The 23,195-nt window shown below is 50.7% G+C and overlaps 1 protein-coding gene across 7 annotated transcripts in view; it reads right to left on the bottom strand.

Annotated features, from left to right (window-relative positions):
• The window catches only part of Rph3al (rabphilin 3A like (without C2 domains)), a 141,428-nt gene that overhangs the window by 20,253 nt on the left and 97,980 nt on the right, over window positions 1–23,195 (bottom strand). For all 7 annotated transcript variants that reach the window (XM_075991626.1, XM_075991622.1, XM_075991623.1 and 4 more), the window contains one exon: window positions 3,359–3,533. In XM_075991626.1, coding sequence (XP_075847741.1) covers window positions 3,359–3,533 — 175 coding nt within the window. The remainder of the gene's footprint in view (window positions 1–3,358; window positions 3,534–23,195) is intronic.

Here is a 23,195-nt window from a genome sequence, read left to right as displayed (position 1 = left end):
CCATGGGGATACAGTCTTTAGAGGACCGGACAGATGAGACAGCCCCACGCTATACTCCCACGGCTGCCTGATGAGGGCCCTCTGCTCCCTGGAGTCCAACAGACACAGGGGCCAGAACAGCAGCCTCTGCCAGCTCCCAGGATTCATTGAGGCAGGAGTGACAGCACTGTGCCCACAGGTTGCCATGAACCTTGCCTTGAGGTTTACATGAGCTACTACAAAGACACAGGAAGGGATTGGAAGCTCCCTCATCTCAGTCCATAACTCAAGAATGTCCTTAGGTTAGCTGGGCGGTGGTGGCGCACGCCTTTAATCCCAGCACTCGGGAGGCAGAGGCAGGTGGATCTCTGGGAGTTTGAGTCAGCCTGGTCTACAAGAGCTAGTTCCGGGACAGGCACCAAAGCTACAGAGAAACCCTGTCTTGAAAAACCAAAAAAAAAAAAAAAAAAAAAAAAAAAAGAATGTCCTTAGGTAAGGATGGCTCCCACACACCAGCTGGTCTAATCTCACTCAGGTACAGTAGCCGAGGTTACACCCTGTGAGGACATGGCCAGACCTGGGGTAGTCAGGGGACTGCCCTCAGCCAGAATGCAGAGACTAACCAGAGCGGGTCCAGACACTGCCCAGCAGCAGCCACAGCAGTTGAAGAGTTCACACCATCGGATCCATTTGCAGCTCTGGCCAACCCTGCACTGTGGTTTCTATGCTGACAGGACTCTCCTGTCCTCTCCTAGGTTCTCCTCCTCTGCCTTCCCAGTGCAGCCCTGCCCTCCCCAGCACCACACACCCTATGGCATCTCTCAGTGTGGGCACAGATGTGATCACCAGCAGCTTTCCTTCCCTTCCCTGCTTGCTGCCTGTGGGCCTTCGTGCTGCAAGTCACTTGGGGACCACGGGGCTCCAACAGGCCTGACATAGCAGCCTGAGGGCGCTGCCCCTCATCGCCTCAGAGGGAGAGCCAGTTCCTGCAGAGAGCCTCTATGCTGCCTCTCTTCCAAGTGTGTGGGAATGCTGGCCTCTGCACCTGTGCAGTCAAAAGGCCACCTGTGTCTCCACAGTGGAGGAGGTGCTGGGAGTGCACCTGTGTCCAGGGTATACGTGTGTCTGTGTGTATGAGCATATATGCCAGTCTACATGCAAGTGAACATATGTGTCTGTGACTGTATGGGTGTGTGCACCTGTGATCATATGCATGCATATGTGCGTACCTGTGATCATATGCATGCATATGTGTGCACCTGTGATCATATGAATGCATATGTGCGCACCTGTGATCATATGCACGCATATGTGTGCACCTGTGATCATATGCATGCATATGTGCGCACCTGTGATCATATGCATGCATATTGCGCACCTGTGATCATATGAATGCATATGTGCGCACCTGTGATCATATGAATGCATATGTGCGCACCTGTGATCATATGCATGCATATGTGCGCACCTGTGATCATATGAATGCATATGTGCGCACCTGTGATCATATGCATGCATATGTGCGCACCTGTGATCATATGCATGCATATGTGCGCACCTGTGATCATATGCATGCATATGTGCGCACCTGTGATCATATGAATGCATATGTGTGCACCTGTGATCATATGAATGCATATGTGTGTGTGGTTATTGGAAGCAGATGTGTGGTGAGGACTCTACAGTGGGCACTTGGGTCCCGTCTGTCCACACAGGCCTCTTCACAGCCATCCAGGGCAACATTCTGAACCTGCTGGTCCATTTGCTGCCATTTCTGAGGTCACATCCCCTTCTTTAGACTGTGGGATAAGGATATACCCAGAGAGCATGTCAGGATGGAAGATGGCTACTTCCTCAGGTTGAGTGGTCATGACATCTCTGTGAGACAGTGTCCCAGCCAGGCTGCTCCCCACAGTCCCCTTACATACAAGAACAGGACATACATACATGCTAGGTCTTCCCCCTGCAGCCCTGTGCCCCGCACACCCGTTTGTGGCATCAGAGAAGCTAGATGCCAGGGAGAGCTGCAGCAGCTGGATGGAGGGAGGGACGGCTGTGAGGAAAGTGCCAAGGGACACAAGGGCGGAAATTCCCTGAGAAGGGACAGCGCGTGCCCAACGCGGTTTGTTTGCGAGGGCGGCTCACAGGGGTTTCACCTTCCGAGGCCTGCTGTGTAGTGACCTTTACTTTTCTATCACAAACATGTGTTACCCTTTTGATAAGGAAAGAACAGCCCACAAGACATGAAGACAGTCGGGTCATCTCCCAAAGCCCTTTCAAAGCTGCTGCCAGGCCTGTGATCTTGAGGCCACCCTTTCTGAGACAAACCACCAGCAGGTGACCCCTCTCCCATTGGGCTGAAGTGTGGCCACTGCAGGGCAGAAGCAGCCAGACCCAAAGGGGAAGGGTCTGCCCTAGAGCCCAGCTCTGCTCCTCAGTCTATGTGGCTATAAGATGGTGCTACTGAAGTCAGGTGGTAGTGACACGTGCCTTTAATCCCAGCACTCAGGAAACAGAGGCAGGCGAATCTCTGTGAGTTCAAGGCCAGCCTGGTCTACAAGAGCCAGTTCTAGAACAGGCTCCAAAGCTACAGAGAAACCCTGTCTAGAAAAACAAACAAAAGATGGTGTTACTGAATATCTACTTTGAGAGCCTCCTGCAGTCTCTGTGAGACAGGGACTTTGAAAATCAACCAGAAACACAAAAACACCCACAAGACAGCAGGAGCCCTCTACAGCACCAACTGCCTTCATAGCAGGACACACTCACCTCTGGACAGCCACCCTGACACCAAGTCACTCTGCTCACTAGGATCTCCCACTCTTGAGAAACAAACAGGCGAAGGGAGGAGGTACTGCAGGCCTGAGAGAGACCATCCCAATACCCCTGCTGACTCCCAAAGGGTCGACGGCTCCCTAGGGAGATGCTTGCCTACTGTGTACAAGGCCTTGGGTTCCAGTCTCAGCACCACAAGCAAGAACAAGACAAACACTGAGGCTGGAGAAATGGCTCAGTGGTTAAGAGCACTGGATGTGTTTCCAGTGGACCTGGGTTCAATTCTCAGCACCCACGTAACAACTCCCAACTGTCTGTAACTCCAAGATCAGACACCCTTGCACAGGCATACACGCAGGCAAAACACCAATGCGCACAAAATAAAAATAAACGAAAGCTTTTGGAGTGACAAGCCATTCCTGCAAAGAGCCATGGTGCTGCTCTTGCACCTGAGTTACTGCCTTGCTGGGAAAGCAATCCCAGAAGGATCCTCTCTGACTGCCTCTACTGAGCAAGAAGTCACTGCACTTGCAATCTGAGATACGCTCTGTTCAGGAGCAAGCTGGAGCTGAGGACTCTGGGAGCCCCACGGAGAACATCTTACCTCTCCCTCGGGCCCAAGTATAGACACGGGTGGCTTCAGCGCTCTGAGGCTGGGGTTCTGTGGGCTCCACGGGCAGAGGTCGGAAATGGGGATCATCAGCCCGGCCAGGGGTCTTCAGGGGCAAGATGTACTTGGGGAGCCCTTTGTAGAACCAGGCCCCCGACCTCTTCCAGACCTGTGAAGGAGAGACACATGCTTAGAGTACAGGAAGTGGCACTGCCTTGCCCCTGCGTGCTCCCCTCACACAGCCCTGCTGCTCCTCATTTCCTGCTTGTAAGGGATGTTAGGAAAACCATCCATTGCTACTGTGTCTGTCCCATCACCCACCAGAATCCAAGAGCCTGCCTAGCTACTTCCTGCCCAGCTCAACCCTTCTCCACTTCTAGTACACAAGCAGGAAGTGCTTCAGTTCCTGACCCATCCACCTGGGCTGGGCCCCCCATCGCCAGCTGCCTCACCAGCACCTTCTCTGTCTCTGAGGCTGAGGCTGAACAGGACAGACCGATCCAGTCTTAAGCAGCTGCAATCAGCTGCTCCAGTGCCACTCAGTCATGGATCCTCCCACGATCCCATGTTCGAGCCCCAGCTTCTCAAGGAGAATGTCCCCATCCCCACTATTCTAAGCTAGCTCCCATATAGCATCCCTCTGGGTCACATCATTGTCCCTCAGCAGTGTCTCCGGCCTGGTGAGGCTGCTCCTACAGCACAAACATATTGTTTCCTCCTCCTTTTCCACCTCAGCTTTGTGCTTTTGAGGGTCCCAGCCTCCCATGAGCCCCCCTATTCCACGCAGCCATCAGGGCCTCTCAGGGCTGCTGGGAGGGGATGGGTAGATGATGCTGGCTGGGTCCCATCTCTTCCCCCTTGGAGAAGAACTAAAGTGGGAAGAAATGTAAAGAAAACAGGGATGGTTGAGAAGGGTACTCAGAAAGCTGGATGAATCCCTAGAAGTTGAGGGTGGCCACCCTTGTCCAGAACAGGAATGACAGTCACGGAAACCTCTGGGAATCCCTCTGAGTCCTGTCATCTCCAGGATGGCTCCCCTGGCTCCCCTGGCTCCCCTTGCTTGCCTTTGGAAAAATCAATGGCAGGAGAATCAAATGACTGAAACGAGGCTGTTTGATCAAGGCACAACCAACCACAGATCCCATGTGTACTGGCTGCAGTGTTGGGTGACTACCAACCTCTCTGAGCTTTGCTCGTTTCATTGGTGAAGCAAAGTAATGCTTGCTAGGCTGGGAGTGCCCAGCACTGCGTCCAGCACCCCACACGTGCCTTCCTCCTAGAGTTCTGGGAAGGGTGACAGAGGGCTTAAGGAAAAGCCAGGCTAGGCCACATCACAGTATCTGGAAGCTCTCCCTTGAGGGATTCTCTACAGACACGGAAAGACTGGAATCTCCAAGAGCCTCAGATTAGAATTCAGAGCAGCAGCTGAGATAAGGCCCCCCAAACCCTTGATACCTACTTCAGGAACAGCCAAGAGCTGCATAATCTCTTTTTCTGTGAAGGGAATGTGCTTAGATTACTGAGTAAGGAGGACTGGAGCGGGGGAGGGCTGGGGTCACCTTCCCAGAGAAAAGCCAGGCTTGGCCGGTTCCAGGCAGACATTCAGAGTCAGTCCTGGGGCCGTGGCCCAGCTGTTGTGTGCTGCGGACCTTCAGTGTCCCCTCCAGCAAGCAGATTTGGGGTGGCACTGTCTCACAGAGTGGATCAGACTCGTGAGTGGACTGAAAACTTCAAAACAGGTGCCCATAGATAATGGTTGTCACCTCGGTCACACTGTGTGACAAGCACAAACGATGTTATCCTCCAGAAGCCAAACATCCTATTTAAAATGAAGAGCTGGAATCAGAATTCCAGGGCCGGCTGACTGTGAAGTGGCTTCTTACTCCCTAAGTGTCCACGGAGCCACATCTGAACTGTGACATATTAGAGTAAAAGCTGAGAAAGAGAGGGGAGGAGGGAAAGGGAGGGTGGCAAAGGCATGAGCACACTGTCCCAGGCCACACACAGTTGGGAAGAACTAGGATGTCACTGAAGGGCTTCTCCGAGCCTTTAAAGTACAAATGCGCTCAGCATTCTCCAGCTGGACAAAAGCACACACCAGGCTCTCTTAGAATCTGCCTGGTTGGCTTTCTAACTACCCACCCTCCATCCACCTTATACATGCGTGCGTTTGCACGCGCGCGCACACACACACACACACACACACACACACGCACGCACGCGCGCACACACACACCCCACCTCATCCTTATCTCCACACCCCTATCTTTACCCTATAACTCACCCATCCTTATCCGGCATTCTCTGCACCCACCATCCTTATCCAGCACCCCACCCCATCCTTACCCAGCACGCAACCTCACTCCTCACTCCCGTGTCTGCTGCAGAAATAGAATGATAATACGCTGACCACAGCCAGCGCTTGCTGAGGGAGGTACAGACGGTTCTCCCAGGCAGACAAGGGGTCATGGGACTCCCAGGTCCAGAACATAGCACAGTGTACATCACTCAGCCACTGCTGCCTGTACAGAAGGGCCTGCCCTTGGATGGCCCTGTTACAGTTTTGTTTCTTAGGTGGTGCTACGGGATGGGACCCAGGGCCATGGGGTCCATGCGGAAAGCATGCTAGGTGGTACCCTAGCACCGAGGCTCACCAGGGCGTAGTCTCTCACCCAACACAGACCGTGGGAGGAATGTTCTCTGGCATCCCTATGAGAAAACCTCCCACGTTTTGATTTCTCAGGACTGGAAACTACTGCGGTTTGAATTCTTGTCTTTTCTCTAGAGAAAGCTTGATCTCCATGTACGGTGATTGCATTCAGTGGTAGGGCCTTTGGAAGACAGATTAAGTGTGGTCCCGGAGGTGGGTCCTCTGCGGAGGTGTCAGTGGCTTTATCAGAGGAAGAGGAAGCTGAGTCTGCTGGCCCGGGCCTGTGATCCTAGCAGCTCAGGAGGCAGAGGCAGGAAGATCTCTAGTTCCAGGCCTGTCTAGGCTAGAGTGAGTTCAAGGATAGCCTGGGCAATTTAGACTGTCTCAAAATTAAAAACAAAAAGAGGGCTGAGAATATTGCTTGGTGGCAGAGCGCTTCCCTAAGCCTCTGGGTCTCATCTCTAGGACCAAGGGTGAAGTGCTGATCTGACAAGATGGCTCGGGGTAAAAGGCACTTGTTGTGACCTGAGCTCAATTCCCAGAACCCATGTGACAGTGGAAGCGGAGAACTGACTTGTTGTCCTCTGACCCCCCACATGTCCTGCAACACCTGTGCCCCCTACTGTCACACTCACTCATACACACATACACACACACACACACACACACACACACACACACACACACACACACCTTTAAAAATCTGGGACTAGAGAGATGGCTCAGCAGTTAAGAGCACTTGCTGCTCTGGCAGAGGACTCAGGTTCAGTTCCCAGCTCCCACGTGCTGGCTCACCACCACCTGTAACTCTAGTTCAGGGTGCGCAATGCTGTCTTCTGGGATCTGTGGGGTCCTGTACGCACACGGCATACATACATACATACATATTAGCAGCATTCATACACACAAAATTAAATAAATTTTTGTAAAAGGGGTCGGGGAGCTGGTGAGATGGCCAAGTCTGAGGACCTGTCCCACAGTGGAAGGAGAGAGCCAACTCACAGAAATTGTCCTCTGACTTCTCTATGCATCCTGTATGCAAAAGAAAGCAAAAATGCAAAACCAAGTCTCGCCACAAGACACAGCACGGACGCCCTCACAGGCACCTTGCTCTAGGAATTCCTAGTGCCTAGAAAGGAACCAAAGAAACCTCTGTACTTTACTAACTGCTCTGTATCTCAGGTGTTTTGTTATCACAACAGAAAACGGACCAAGACACACTGGCCTAAAACCCACAAAGCACAGGAATGGAATCTCCTTCCCTCTTCTCAGGGCATAGAGTGCCAAAAGTTCCTTGAGGAAGTTGATCAACCCCAGTTTTCAGATGGAAAACTGAGGCTTCAACAAGCTCAGCCACTTGCCTAAAGTCTATGCAGCATAATCTTATTTTTCAGACAGGGTCTCATGCATCCAGGCTGGCCTCTTCCCCACCAAGTATCACAGCAATTGTTCTGTGTTAATAAGAAATGGGAGCCAGGCGGTGGTGGTACACGCATTGTCTTTAAACCCAGCACTCAGGAGGCAAAGGCAGAAGTATCTCTGTGAGTTGAAGGCCAGTCGGATCTACAGAGTGAGTTCCAGTACAGTCAGGGTTACACAGAGAAACCCTGTCTCAAAAAACAAAAACAAACAAAAAACAAACAAACAAACAAAAATGGTCTCCACCAACACATCTGTCCCTCACCTCCCAGATCAGGTCGGCTGTGTTCAGGTTCAACCTGATGAATCCAGCCCCTGCTGCGGACATTGGAACTGTTCCTGCTCTTTGCCTCCTTGGAACCGGGCTAGGTCTCTTCACAGTGTACCCATGAGTTCATACTGGCTACAGCCTCAGATCACGCTCAAGGACCTAAGGCATCTCTCCACCTTTAGACGAGATGCCTCACGAGACAACATCCACCCCGTGCACAGAGACACAGGACAAGGACTGTACCTTTGCTTAGGAGCAATTTCCATGGGAGAGGCATTTTTGGGTCTTGAGGTCACCAAGTTTTTTAAAACAGATTTTTGTATGTAATTTATTTTTGTTTTATGTCCATTGGTGATATGTGTGTGTGTGTGTGTGTGTGTGAAGGTTCTGGAATTGGAGTTACAGGCATTTGTGAGGGTGCTTGGAATTGAACCTGGGTCCTCTGGAAGAACAGCCAGTGCTCTTAACTGCTGAGCCATCCATCCAGCCCCTTACCCATGTCCTTACTGTTGACCAGATGGACTTACTATTTCAGAGTCAAAGAGGGCTGAGAGGAAGCACTCAGCAAGTGCGCTGGTGAAGAGTGAGTCCCTGGGCATCTTCCCAGTGGTGCCCACTCCAGCCCTCCATCTGCTCCCTAGCAATGGCACAGCTACCAGAAGCCACGCTTCAGTTTCACCATCTACCACAACAACCCATCTATCCCACCTCCCTTCAAAATCCTCGCAACCAAGTGCTTTATGAAGATGGGATAAGAGGCTACAGAGATGGCTCAGAGGTTAAGAGCACCGGCTGCTCCTCCAGAGGTCCCGAGTTCAATTCCCAGCACCCACATGGTGGTTCACAACTATCTACAATGGGATCTGGTGCCCTCTTCTGGCATGAAGGCATACATGCAGGCAGAACACTGTATACTTAATAAATAAATACAATCTTTAAAAAAAAGAGAAAAAATGAAGATGGGATAAAGAACACAGGATCTGAAGTACAAGGCTGAATAGCTTACAACTGCCAGGAGTCTGCCTTTCAGGGGGCTAGTCACCCCCAAACCCTATACAAACCATATCAGCTTCAATCCAGTATCTGTGTTCCATGTGCACAGCCCTCCGGCCAGCCAGGATTGTCTCTCCCAGGACTCAGTGGGCAAGTCTGCGACCAGCCAATGAAATGGCTGTTTCTGAAAGATTCTGGTCTGCTACTAATCTTGTCACTGTCCTGTGGGTGGATGGTCCGCTGGCTTACACTGCCACTCAGAATGGTTGGGATACTGAACCAGTGTGGGAGCAGCAATTCCTGAGCCCCTTGCCCCCATCAGAGGGTCCGGAGCTTAGGTGCCTCACTCAGCACAGGAGCGTGCCTCTGCATGTGTCCCCAAAACACACTGTCAGTATTTTGGAAATCACTTTCTGCATGGCTGAGCAAGTGGTGGGAATGCCAGAGGGCCAAGTTCTGAGCAGCAATCCCATCCAAGCCTGGCCACTGCACTTCCTGACCCTCTCTTGCCTCATCACCCCGCTCCAACCCTACAACCTGCATAACAATAGCCTCCAATCATGTGACTTCTGCCCAGGGCATCCAGGTTCATCACTCACTGCCTGGCACCAACACTTGGCCCCTCCCCAAGAACAGGGTCAGGACAAGCCCTCTCCGGGGTCGAACCCCCACCCTGGGCTAGGTCCACAGACAGGAGAACACTCCCTTCTGCGGAAGCCAAGTGTTGCTGCTCCCCAAGTGTGGTTTGCTATGATAAGGCCAGCAAAGCAGCCAGCCTTGAAAATGCCATTTAATGAGAAAAGACCCACACGGCTGCCATGGTGCTTGTAGGGGGTGTCTGGCAGCACTTACCGCTCCCTGGTACCACCGCTTTGTGCTAGGTTTCGAGGTTTTCATTACCATTTCAGCTCACGGCCAACCTGACTGCAGATACTGATGGATATTAGCCAAGCTGCTCCCAGGGAATTTTAATTACCACAGTAACAATCGCTAATCACCAGCATTTCCTAACCGGCTGTGGCAGGAGCAGGTGGTAATTGCCCAGGCTCTGGTGGTAGGAAGGGGACAGTCTGGGGAAGCGGCTGTTGGCAAGGATGGAGAAGGGAGGCCAAAGACCCGGGTCTGCCCGCTGATTAGTTCTTTGTGGGTATCACATGGCGTTCATGTTCCTGGTGTATCTCACTGTCTTCACTGGCTTGCCCACCCTCTCTGCCCCTCAGTCCACGAATGAAGGGGCAGGGGCACTCTGGCCTTTATACTTGCTCTTCCCAACACTGGCAGTACCTGTTACCCCAGGTGAGCTCTTATTCCACTAGGGGGAAATCACTTTTATCTAGAACGTTCCACAGAGAGAAAGCCCCACCCCCTCTCCAGTGTAAGACAGAGAGCCTGGTGGAAGTTTCTGAGACAGCAGGAGCCACTGAGCCTCCCCCACCACCCCCCGGAAGCCTTCGGGATGAGAAGACTCATAGAGAGATCCATCACACCAACCTGGTATTTCTTCTGTCCTAAGTAACTAGGTACCAGACAAGAACTCCAGGAAAAGGGCCAAAGGCTGCTGGATATACTCAAACTAGTCAAATCTCTATGGCCCGTGACTTCCCTTGGCTGCTCCTGAGGCCTGGGTGGCCCCCATCTCTCAGAATCTGTAAATAATAAACCCTTTTTTGCATGGGATCACATAGCCACCTCTGTAAATTAGGGCCGACATAAATCACTGAGCATGAAAGAATTAGTGCCAGTTGAATAATAGAATTTCAACCTGCCAGTGAAGGTAAGATCTGGAATAGCAGGGAGGTGAGCATGGGGAGGGAGGGATAGGAGCCCCCAGTCAGAGCTCCCGGGTGGGGGGTATACAATGCCATGGAAGGGGGCACAATATCACAAAGTTACAAATGTAATTAAAGTGCCAAAAATATTAAAATGTTCGAAAACTAGGAAGGGGGAGAGGAAACAGAACGGCTGAGGCCAGGCTCCTCACCTATCACAGTGTGAGTCAACAGCGGGCATCTCGTGTCGAGGGATCACAGGGAGAGAGACAGGACCCAGCGTGTGAACAGGGAATGCTGGGCTAGGTGAGGGAGGCTAGCGTGTGACTGCCTCTACTGGCTGACGCTTGGCCAAACAATTTGATTTTTCCTTCTTTTAAACCGCATGCATTCCTCTGATTGAAGTGAAAACATAACGGTTCTGTAATTAATTGAATGTGGATGTTATTCAATCCCCGAGCTGCCTGGCAGGTCCACATGTGGGGGGCTCAATCTGTGTCTGGCTGGAACGCTGAATCTCAATGTGGCTTCAGGGAGAGAAGCTAACAGCACAGGAGAGGGAAGGAATGCACGCTCCCCCCCCCCATTGCTGTCCCACCCAGCCGCCAGGAGACAGGACTTTGACAGTGGGAAACAGAGATGAAGGTTAGCAAAGCTAAGGCCGGAGGGAGGAAAGAGAAAAGCCTGGGCGTCACAAACCTGGAGGAAGCCATGTTACTCCCTGAGGCTGTTGGGTAGTAACCTCTAGCCAGGTTTCTGTAGTGATCAGCAGGTATGAAAAGCCATGGGGAGGGGCTGGAGAGGTGGCTCAGAAGTTAAGAGCAAATGCTGCTCTTGCGGAGGATCCAAGTTTGGTTCTCGGTGGTTCACAACTGTCTGTAACCCCAGTTCCAGGGGCTCCAACATCCCCTCTGGCCTCCTAGGGCCCCTGACTGTACATGGTATACATACACTCACACAGGCGCACACACATACACAGAACTGGATAAATGAATCTCAAGTAAAAGCAAAGCCATGGTGAATCTAGTCCCTTGCCCCAACTCAGTGACCCAGAAGTTGTACTTGCACTGTGGCTTTCCCTCCCACAATCCCTAGCACTTTCCACCTTTGGGCCTGGAAGATGGGTTCCTGCAAAGAAATTGGTAAGAACATGAAGAGCCAACCTGCCCTCAACACGATGTTGACCATTCTCAGTGACCCCAAGGAGCAGGCTTTTGGAAGCGCCCTTGGCACTTGGAGAGATTTGCCCCACAGATGGGAGCCACAGTGTGCACATGGACAGAACAAAGAACATCCTAGGTCGTATCTGGGTGCATTGTCCAAAATGCTCTGCACGTCTGAGGAGTCACTGAGCATGCTCTGCAGCGTTCCTTCTACCACCTGCAAAAATCTCCAGGCATGGGGGTAAACTAACAAGATAAAGGAAGGAGGGAGGAAGGAGAAAGGGAAGGGAAAGGCACAGTGACAGCCAAGAGTGTCAAGCTGGGCTTGCTTCATTTGGATTTGTCTGTCCTTTAAAAACCCACGTATTAAAGGCATGGTCCCCCATCCATGGTGCCATTGGAAGGTGGGAGGACCTTAAGAGGTGGGACCTAGAAGGTGGTCTTCAGATCAGTGTGGCAATGCTTGCAGCAGATAGTGGATCCAGAGTCCAGAGCCTGCTCCTCTCCTAGCCACGAGGTGGGCAGTTTTGCTTTGTTTCCTACTACTTCCTGCTCAGAGGCCTTCAGCACAGGTCTGTCTCATCACAGACAGAAACCTTCAAAATGGTGAGTCATGGCCCTTTCTTCCTCACAGGGGATCATAGCTCCCATCTGTTACAGTAACAAAAGGCTGACCAGCATAGCTGTCCGTGGGAGATGGGCTGACGGGACAGACACGTTTGTCCTAAGTACTTTTCTGCTAGGAAAGCTCTGTTGCTCAAACCAGGTCAGGCCCACCCAAGCCCAAACTTCTAACAGCTGAATCACCTGCTGTCTCACGGCCTTTCGGGCCTGTTCAACCTGGACAGAGACCCAGGGTCCTAGTGAGACACTACTGGGTATTTGCTCAGGTTTTCTTTTCTTCTCTAAAAAATGTATTTCAACTCTAACACTGTGCGTGTGTGTGTGTGAGCGCGTGTGTGCATGTATGCGTGTGAATGCTGCTGCTCCTGGAGGTCAAAAGAGGGTGCTGGGTCCCCTGCAGCTGGACTTAAGAGGACGATGACTTGCCCCATGTGGATGCTGGGAACTGAACTCAGGTTCTCTATAAAAAGTATCTTATAGTCACTGAGCTATTTCTCCAGCCCTTCGAGTTTGCTTTTCAAAAATTAAAATAAAACCACATCTTTATTATTTGTGTGTGTAGAGGTCAGAGGACAGCGAGCAGGAGTTCATTCTTTCCCTATATGGTGTGGGATCCAGGGACGGAACTCAGACCATCAGGGCGAGCACCTTTACCAGCTGAGCATCTGACCAAATCTTGCTCAGAGCTGTTTCTCTCTGAGAAGGAGTGTAAAGCAGGTCACATGACCTGGTGGCCACATTTGTAAGCACGGAAGAGGTTGGCATCTGCCCTTCTTAGGGTCAAATTGGAGCCCTCTCTATTCTTCAGTTCAGAAGGACTGTGATTCTGACCCACAGCAGACGCTATGAACTAGCTAGCAAGAAAAAGACAACGCAAAAACAAAACAAAATAACAACGAAACAAAACAAAACCATTGCTCAAAGGTGTGGTTGCTCAGCTGACCCAAAGGAATTAAAAATAAAAGGGTCAAAAGCGAGAAGGTGGGGGAGGGGACTGTGGTACTAGAAAATTCAGTACCCAAGGAGATAAAGGCAGGATGTGGTTTAAATAGCTAACATGAACAGAGCTACAAAATATGATAATATGAAAAAATTATGTTTTAACAGCAGCTGTAAAAGAATTGGGGAACAATTGGTTCCAAAGTTCTAGACTGTATCATTAAAAACCAAATGGCTACAAATTAAACCTCATTTTGCATGGTGATGGTGGAGTTAATTATTTTTCTATTATAATGTAAGTGATAAAACAGTACTGCTTTGAATATTTGAAAAGTTATAATGTATAATTTGTATCCATCAGTAAGTCAGTCAATCTTCGATCTGTGACAAGCTGCAAAACTGAAACCTGGCAAGTTTGTCATTCTCACGTGCTTAATTTTCTTACCTTTGTTAAAGACAAGGTATTCCTGGACATAAGGGAGCGTGCCTTTAATCTCAGTACTCAGCGAGCAGAGGCAGGCTGATTTCAGTGAGTTCAAGACCAGCTTGGTCTACATAGTGAGTTTCAGGACAGCTGGGGTTACATAGTGAGACCGTAGTGTCTCAAGGGAAAAAAAACAAGGTCTCACTATGTAGCCCAGGCTGGCCTCGAACTCACAGAGACTGGCTTGCCTCTGCCTCCCCAGTGCTGGGATTAAAGGCGAGTGCCACCACACCTTTAATTTTCTTACCCTCTCTGTCTCCTTCCCCGCCACCTCTGGACTCCATGTGTGTGTGTGAGCAGCTATGTGTCAGTGCACTTGTGTTTGCAAATGTGCATGAATGTAAGCAGGTACGTGTGTGTGTGTGTGTGTGTAGTCAGATGAACAACTGCAGGTACAAAAAACATTCCCAAGGAACCAGCTGTGTTTCTTAAAAGAAAACACTTACTGTGTTTGTGACAGAACACCCTTGTGGGGGTCAGAGGACAATCTGCAGGAGTCAGTTCTCTCCTTATACCATGTGGGCTACAGGATGTGAACTCTGAATATTCAGACTTGGCAGCAAGTGCCTTTACCTGCTGAGCCACCTTGCTGGCCCTGGCCAGAGTCCAGCCAGTGAGCCGCAGGGGTTCACCTGTCTGCCTCTCCAGCACTGTTTGGTTTTACATGGGTCCCATGCTTGTCCAGGAGGTGCTCCCCCAGCCCGCCTTCTTTAAGTTGTTCTCTGCTGCAGACTGTTATGTGGACAGAGTGGCGAGCCATCTTGCAGTGCTGCGTGCTCCATCGCCCCTAGAGAGGGAGCTGTGGGTATTGTTCAGGTAGCATCGACCAACCACCTCTTGTGGGTTCAGACTGAGCTTGGGGGACAAAACCAAGTGTTCTTGGAGACAGGCTGCTTCTCCTCCTCCTGCCCCCCTCCCCGCTCCCCCACAAACCATGAGCCATCCCTCCTGCGCAGGGCCCTCAGTGTTCTGCACAAATGGAGTCTGCACCCACAGGAGGGGTGTGGGAGAACCAGGGCCAGCCTCTCCCTGGCTGCTCCCCTCCCTACCAAGACAGCTTCCCAAAGTGCCGGCTCCCAGCTGAGGTGTTAACTGAAGGCTGAGACCCTTCCCAGGGGCTATTAGCACAGTTTGCATTTTGAAGATGACACCTATTTTTTTCCTCTTCTTTGGTGGTGTTGGGGATGGAGCCCTTGCATGACAGGCAAGGGCTGGATCACTGAGAGCCATCCTTTCCCCACAGCAAGGCCATCAGTGTCAGGATAATAATTTAAAGTGCACTGTGTGTTTGCACGTGTGTGTGTGTGTGTGTGTGTGTGTGTGTGCATACGTGTGTGTTGATGGGTCAGGAAGAAAGCTCCAACATGCTTAGGCTTCTGCCTACCCTTAACCCCAGTGGGAGCATGCAGACTTCGAGAATGCAGACTCTCTTGCCCCCTGGGGGTCTCCCTGGTGAATGGCTTATCTCCTCTCAGGGCTCTGTGTCTGGGGTGCAAAGTCACAACCTCACCAGGACACTGGAAACTAAGACGGAGCCCTCAGGAGGCTCTCTACTCTGAGCCCTGGGGGCAGGAAACTGAATTCAGCACCGAGGAGCCCTAAATTCCCAGGGTCTGAGCAAGCCTCGTCTTCAATTCAAGTGGGGTTTGAGCAACCAGGTCAGCTTGGGAGACTAGCAACAGCCAGCCCAGTGGGAAGGAAAAGCTGCAGTGAGAAAAAACACACTGTGAGGGTGCTGCCTATTTTTCTGGGTAGATAATTCAAACACAGTGGCTGGATTATTTCAGAACGAGAGGGAATGCTCCGGTTTCCACGAAGCAGCCTCTGGTGAGGGGCTGCTTGTAATAAAAGAGGGGCGCTTGCCAGTGTCACAGGGTGGTGGTACCAAAGGGTCCTGATGGGCAGGCAGAGGGCTACACCCCTGCATCAGAGGTAGGCTTGCTGGCTTTGACTTAGCCCTAACTTCTCTCTGTAGCCTTGCAGCCCACCCGCAGGATTATCCCTCCAGGCCTGTGGCTCCCATGCTAACTGGGATGTGGGAAGATCCTCATAAACCCCCAAAGGACCGCTGGCTCCCTCTGGCCCCCAGTGCTGACTCCGCTCTCTATCCTGACTGTTCCTGCTACATCAGCAAAGCCACAGGGATAAAGCTTCCTGCGCCTTAGCCACCACTGGATTGTCGACACTTTGCAAATGCTTCCCTTTACTCTGAATTCATAAACAGCATGAAATCCTTCTGAATCTCCACACTGACCTCCCCTCCCTTTTCTGCCGCAGGTCTGGAGGAGGATGCTCAGGTGGTGTTTGGCCCCAGATGGAGTGGGCTGCACACAGGAAATGAATAGAGGCTGTGAGCAGAAAATTGCACAGGCCAATTATAGCAAGCCCGGTCTTCTCAGAGGAGAGCCTCAGTTTTGATTCAATTCCCAGAACAACAAATACACCAGTGTTTAAACACAATCCCAGTCGAAGTGACACCACTGGCCCCTGGGTGGCAGAGCTCTCAGGACGGGGATGACAGGGTCTTTAGTGCTGGGATGTGCTTCTCAATGGTGTGTGTGGCAATTGCTTCATTTTCAATCTGTTTTGTTCCTCTTGGAAAAACCTCTAATTCTGAAGCCCATGGCCCCTCTCTCTTTGCCACTCATTTATCCCTCATCCTGTCTGGCTATTATTTCTTCCTCTTCCCCTTCATCTCCTTCATCTTCTTCCTTTTTTTTTTTTTTAAAAAAAAAATCCTGATTTCTAGGAGATGTTACCGATATTTTTCTGGATCACAAATTCAAGCTTCTTATTTTGCTTAATTTGGGTGATTTCCTGTGTGTGCCCATGATACCTAACATGCACATGAGGTATATTCCATACCTAGTACAGTTTAAGAACTATCTTCAAATAACATTTATAAACTCGTCAGGAGACTGAGGGGCTGGAGCGATGGGTCAGCAGTTAAGAGTGCTGACTATTCTTACAAAGGACCTGGGTTCAATCCCCAGCACCCACATGGCAGCTCACAACTGTCTGTAAATCCAGTTCTAGGGCTTCTGACGCCCTCACACACGCAGGCAAAGCATCAATGAAAACAAAATAAGGATAAACTCGTGAGGAGACCAAGTATCACTGAATCGCAGGAACCCCTGTGTGGAAACGACACTGGCATTCCAGGATCACATGACAGGGCTCCATTCCTGGCAATGCGACTTTACACTTGTCACCAAAGGTTTGAGCCTTGTGCCAACCCTGTGGGGAGACCTCAGCAAAGGTCATCCTTTCCTGCTTCTCTGTGCCAGAAGGACTTTCTGGTAGCCCTATGGGGTGTGTGTCCTAATTGTTTCTTGCTCCAGGGCTGGGCACCGCCTAGGAGCTCAGTAAATACTTCCTAAAGTTAGGGCCCACCCTCAGCTTCTGAATCCCATCTGGGAGACAGCTGGCCCGGGGGGGGGGGTACAACTGTGCCAGCCAGTGTCATTTGACATCTGACAAACAACTTGGAAACTTGGATCACATTCTATTCAAATTGGCAAGAGAGAGACCAAATTTAGATACTTCTGCCTTAGCGTTTTACCTGCCTCCCTGTAGGTGTGCGTTGGATGGAGCCAAACCATGACAACACAGGCCTGAGAGGCGGGGAGGGAGGGACCAGATGAGATGCGGCATCGGGATGGAGTCACACCAGCTGAGACTTTGGGGACCATGCCCCAGTACTTGCCTCAGGGGACCCCAGCACTACAGGTAGGGAACCTCAGCTCTATAATGCACACTTGGGGGTTTCCACTGTGTTGTTCAATGCTCTTTGCCCAGATGCCATTTTCCTCCCCATCACACCTGCCTCAAGTCTATGCTACAATCCCACCTTCTTGAAAGGACCCACTGAGGTTTATCTTCATGGTCCTTGACTAGACTTGGAGTCACCTAGGAGACACAGCGAGGGTTTTCTAGAGAGCTTTAACTGACATTGAACCTTAAATGTGGGTGGTACCATCCCACAGGCTAGGGTCCCAAACTGATAAAATTACCGGGCACCACCAGAATTCTTTTCTTTGCTTACTGATTACAGGCACAGTGTGACTAGTCACTTCACATTCTAGCTGCCTTGTCTTCCTCCACACCATGATGGACTCAAACTGTGAAATAAAATAGCCCCTTTTCCTTTCATAAGTTGCTTTGGTCAGGTAATTTAGTCATAGCTGCAAGAAAAGTAACCAGCATACACATTGGCCCCATCCGGTTACAATAAAATTTGCCACTGTTACCACCACTGCTGTGATACCACCCTCCATTTCTGCCAGAAGAACTCTTTTCCACCTCGCAAGCTGAAGCTCATGACACACCAGCTACCCCACATCCAGCCACTGGCAACTGCCATTCCCTGTCTGTCTCCCTGGATCTTTCCGCTCTCAGTGCCTCACTGGAGTGGAGTCCCACAGTGTCCGGGTGTGACTGGGTTTCTGTCATCCAGCATCAGAACCTCAAGGTTCACCCATGTGTAGGCTGTGTCACAATTTCATGCCTCTTGGAGGCCACTTAAGGCGAGAGATGCAACATGCTTCATTTAACCACTTGTCCCATGGGCACTTGGGTGGCAACCGCTCTGAACACCGCTGCCGTGCGTATGTGTGTACAGCATCTGTTTGAGTCCCTGCTTTAGACTTAGGTGAAATAACTCTTGATATTTTACCTGAATAAATGGATATTGTTAAGAAAATCCTCTCCGCCGGCGCACAGAAATCCAATCAAGCCAAATTAAACCGAATTAAAATGCCCATGTTTTAATAAATGCAGCGCTCTCAGGTGGCTGAGATCATGGCAGGGCAGACAGAAAACCAGGGAGCACAGGCAAAACCTGGGACCACGTGATCCTCCTCTGGGCGCCCACTTAAATACCCTGTGGGAGTGGTCCTGACCTTCCCCCCGGGAGGGGTCAGGACCTGGCATCTTCGGATTTGGAGTCTAGACCAATGCAACTCCCAGGCCAGGAGGCTGGGATGGCTGCCAGGGACTGGGATGACGCTCCCAACTTAACATTACAAATATAAGTATCCATTATGTAGAAATACTAGATAATGGGTACGTCTACTTAAATGTGTTAAGAATTGGCCACATTCTTCTCTATGACAACCACACTGCTTTGCGTTTTTTACCAGCAGGGCACAGTGGTCCGGTTTCCCACCCCCTCACCAACATTGGGGATGTTCCTCCCTCTCAGAACTGCCACCCTAATGGATGTGCCACCATGGCATTCTTCCTGCTTTGTCGTGGCTCCTCCGCGTTGTTCTAGCTTTCCCTTTCGGTATCCAACAGATTTCGTCATTTGTACTAGCTGATTTTTATGTCAACTTGACACAAGCTAGAATCATCAGAGGAGGGAACCTCAACTGAGAAAATGTCTCCATCACTGGCCGTAGGTAATCCTGCAAGGCATTTTCTTAGTGATTGATGTGAGAGGGCCCGGCCCATTATGGGTGGTGCCACCCCTGGGTGCTCTAAGAAAGCAGGCTGAGCAAGCCATGAGGGGACAGGTCGGTCAGCAGCACTCCCCCTATGGCCTCTCCATCACCCTCTAAGTTCCTGGCCTGTTTGAATTCCTGCTCTGACTTTATTTGATGACAAATCGTGTGGCTGTTTGAAGGGAGATGGCCCCAAAGGGAGTGGCACTATTAGGAGGTGTGGCCTTGTTGGAGTAGGTGTGGCCTTGTTGGAGGAAGTGTGTCACTGTGGAGGTGGGCTTTGAGGTCTCATATATGCTCAAGCCATGTCCAGTTAGACAAACCACTTCCTGTTGCCTGCAAGCCAGGATGTAGGTCACTCAGCTACTTCTCCAGCACCATGTCTGTAAGCCACCATGTTGCACCATGAAGAAGACAGACTAAACCTCTGAAAATGTAAGCCACCCAATCAAAAGTTTTTCCTTTATAAGAGTTGCTGTGATCATGGTGTCTCTTCAGAGCAGTAGAAACACCAACTAAGACTGAATTTGGTGCCAGGGATAGGGTATTGCTGTGATAGGCCTAACCATGCTCTGTTTGAGGGACCTTGGGACTGTGGATTAGAAAAGCAGTTGACTGCTTTAAATTCTGCTTACTGGGCCACCCCAGTAGAAGAATGGAAGATAGTGGTGCTCAGTAGGATTTGAATTGTGGGTGGCTGGCTCAAGGTTCAGAGGAGAATATTAATATGTGGCCTAGATATCATTCTCGTGATATTTTGGTGAAGAATGTGGCTGCCTTTTGCCCAAAGAGTCTGCCTGAGGCTAACGTGAAGAAGAGATCTGGATTAATTCTGCTGGCGGAGGAAATCCCAAAGCAGCCTAGTATAGACTCTGTAGTGTGTTTATTAGTGTTAACTATGATGAAGATTTATAATGAAAAGCAGCAAGCTGAACAAATAAAAATACAAAATGAGAAAAGGGGCACCAAGAAGTGGAATAGAGCTAAATCCCGTGTTCAAGGAGATAAACGGATTAAGAACTGGAATAAAGGGAGTGGTGATCTTAGGGCAAGATCCCATCCAGCTAAGTTTCTAACTTGTGGAAAGGAACTAAAGAGAAGCTCAGAGCCAGGTGTGGTAGTGCACACCTTTAATCCCAGCACTCCAGGGCAGAGGCTGGCAAACGCTGAGTTTGAGGGCAGCCTGGTCTACAGAGCAAGTTCAAGGACAGCCAAGCTTAGGCAGTGGAGGTAACTATCAAAAGCAGAAAGCTGGTGAAGAAGTAATTGAACAAGGGGACCATGTTTCAGCCCCAGAAAGCAGCAGAACTTGGCAGCTTCAGCCACGTGGTTCTGGCTTTAGGGTTAAAGATAGAAGAAAGGGGCTATGGAATTTGCCTCCACGACTAAGGAGAGCAGAGAGACCATGAGTGTGACTGTCAGGGTGTCCTTGAATGGAGGCCTAGAGAGGCCATTGTGTGAAGCTGTGAAGTTGAAGCCTGGATTGCCTTGGAGACCCCAAGACACTGGAGATGCCAGAGTCATGGGACACCTGCTGAGGAGAGCTGCTGACAGGGAGTGGAGCCAGCCCAAGAGAGACAAGCGGGTTGTAGTCAGCAAAACTGAAAGAAATCTGAAGGGCGCTTTGACATCAGACATGGAGATGCAGAGCTTGGAGTTTGCCCACTGGTTTTTGGCCTTGCGTTGGTTCAGTACTTCCTCACTATGCTCCCTCCTAATGTTTTGGGATAGTAATGTATATCCTGTGTCATTATATGTTAGAAGCATATGATCTGCTTTTTGATTTTCATTTTATGGGGGATTACAGTTAGGACATTGCGTGAATCTCAGGAAAGACTTTGGACTTTTAAACGTTGTTGAGACTGCAATAGACTATGGGGCCTTTTGAAGTTGGACTGAATGCAGTTTTGTGTTATGATATGGCTACAAGCCTTTGGAGGCCTAGGAGTAGAATGTGGTGGTTTGAAAGAAAATGGCCTACAAAGAAAGTGACACTATTAGGAGCTGTGGCCTTGTTGGAAGACGTATGTCACTGTGGAGGTGGGCTTTGAGGTCTCATATATGCTCAAGATACCACCCAGTGTCTCAGACCACTTCCTGTTGCCTGCAAGCCAAGATGTAGGACTCTCAGTTCCAGCACCATGTCTGCCTGCACGCCACCATGTCACACCATGAAGATAATGGCCTAAACCTCAGAAAATGTAAGCCACCCCAATCAAGTGCTTTTCCTTTATGAGAGTTGCTATGGTCATGGTGTCTTCACAACAGTGGAGACTCTAAGACAGTGATTTGGAAGTGTAAGCCAAATAAACCTTCTCCTCCCAGCTTGCTTTGGTTCTGATGTTTCGTCACGGCAGTAGTGACCCCATGACATTCTTCCTTATTTACTGTCTGTCCATGTTTCATTGTAATTCTTTACCTGGGCCACCCCTGCTAGAGTAAGAGCAAGGGAAAGCAACATTTGGATGCTTTGCTCATTCCCATTTCTTATGTGTCTGAAACAGTGCCAGACACACAGAAAACACCCAGGGGTGTTATGTGAATGAATGAATGACTAGAAGGCTGTCTTGTTAGGTGTTTTGGAGAAAGGCACATCTAGCTTCAACTCCTGGTTCCTTGGGGTCTATGGGAAAGTGACAACCTTCCTCTGAGCCTCAGTTATTCCATCTGTCATGGGGACAAAAGACCCTCAGTCCCTTGCTGAGCTCCTATGGGAAGATGAATGCTCACTCCTTAGATGTGACCAACATCCACTGCTGATATTGGCACATGACGTGCGCATGCATGCATGCCCGCTCGAGCATGTGTACAGTTAGCGTGGAGGACTGCGTTGGGGCGGTAATGAAGTCTTTTCCCTTTAGGGTCTGCTGGCATCTCAGGGTACAGTTTCCTGTGCAGGGCTCAGACTGGCACTTGAAGCAAGTGATAGGGGGGTGGGAATGGTTCAGTCTGTCTGTGAGGACGCTACTGGTGGGGGCGACCAGATAGGCAAACTGCTCTGGGACCTGGTGGGTGCCAGGAGCCTCCTGCTGCCGCTTGTGCCCGTGTGGGAGGCCAGGAGATCGCAGCGACAGGGGCTGTTTGACAGAGCCGAAGCAGTGTGGGAGGTGAGCGACAACATGCTGAGGAAGTGTGGTCATCCAGGTCCCCCAGGAATGTCGCTACAGCAGCTAGAGCAAGCCAGGCACAGATGGTAGGGTACGCAGGCAGCCACCTGTCCCGGCACCAGCCACCCACTCCTCAGTGCGCTCATGGGCCTGTGAAAGGGGCCCTCAGGCAAAGCTGTTTGCAGCAAAAATCCAAACTGCAAGCAATGGAGACACCCAGCATGGTGAGGCAGATGGCAGCCTGCAGTGACACAGGCTGCCAGCCAGGGAGGCAGGTGCTGAGCTTCTGGGCTCAGCAGTCATGGGGCAATTTGATGGGGAGGAGGAAGTCCTGGGTCCTCCCATCCATTCGTCAGGTCTGTGAGGTCCGGAGGAGGGGTGGCTCTGCCGGGTAGAGGGGGTGAATGACCCTGTTGGGGTACCACTCACCTCCAGGCCCGGTGGGCTGAGGCAAAAGGTGCTCTCCGAGCTTCACTCCTCCCTCCCCCAAGTCACAGATTTCTCTTTCTGTCAATCAACAAACAGGAAAGAGGGGAAAGGGGTCTACCCCAGCCTCAGTGGGCCCCAGTCAGGATCACTAGGGAGTCAGATCACAGGCACGCTGCTGGGGAGATGCTCTGAGATGATCAGGACTTTCCTTGGCAAATTTCCCCTTGGATCAACAAGCACCTCCCCGGCCCCTTTCTCTGTAGAACACTGCGGGAGCCTCAGCACGTGTCTGGCGCAGGCTCTCCCCGGGTCTCATCAGGATGTGTGGGAAAGCACAGGAGAAAGGCCAGGCTGAAGAAGAGTGCTCTAATTGTATTAATCAGCTTCCAATTACTTACAAATTGGTCTTCACCCTTCCTAGCTCTCCCCCCTTGGATAACAACGCTCCAGACGCCTTCTACCCGGTAGAGGTTGGGGCTCTGCTTTCTAGAATCCGGGGGAATCTGGATTCTAATTAACCTTTCCACTGATTGCAGGAC

This window comes from Microtus pennsylvanicus, chromosome 11 (genome assembly GCF_037038515.1).
Source record: "Microtus pennsylvanicus isolate mMicPen1 chromosome 11, mMicPen1.hap1, whole genome shotgun sequence".
Classification (NCBI taxonomy): Eukaryota; Metazoa; Chordata; class Mammalia; order Rodentia; family Cricetidae; genus Microtus; species Microtus pennsylvanicus.
Note: the sequence above shows the minus strand (reverse complement) of the source record. Positions and strands in the feature narration are given on the sequence as shown.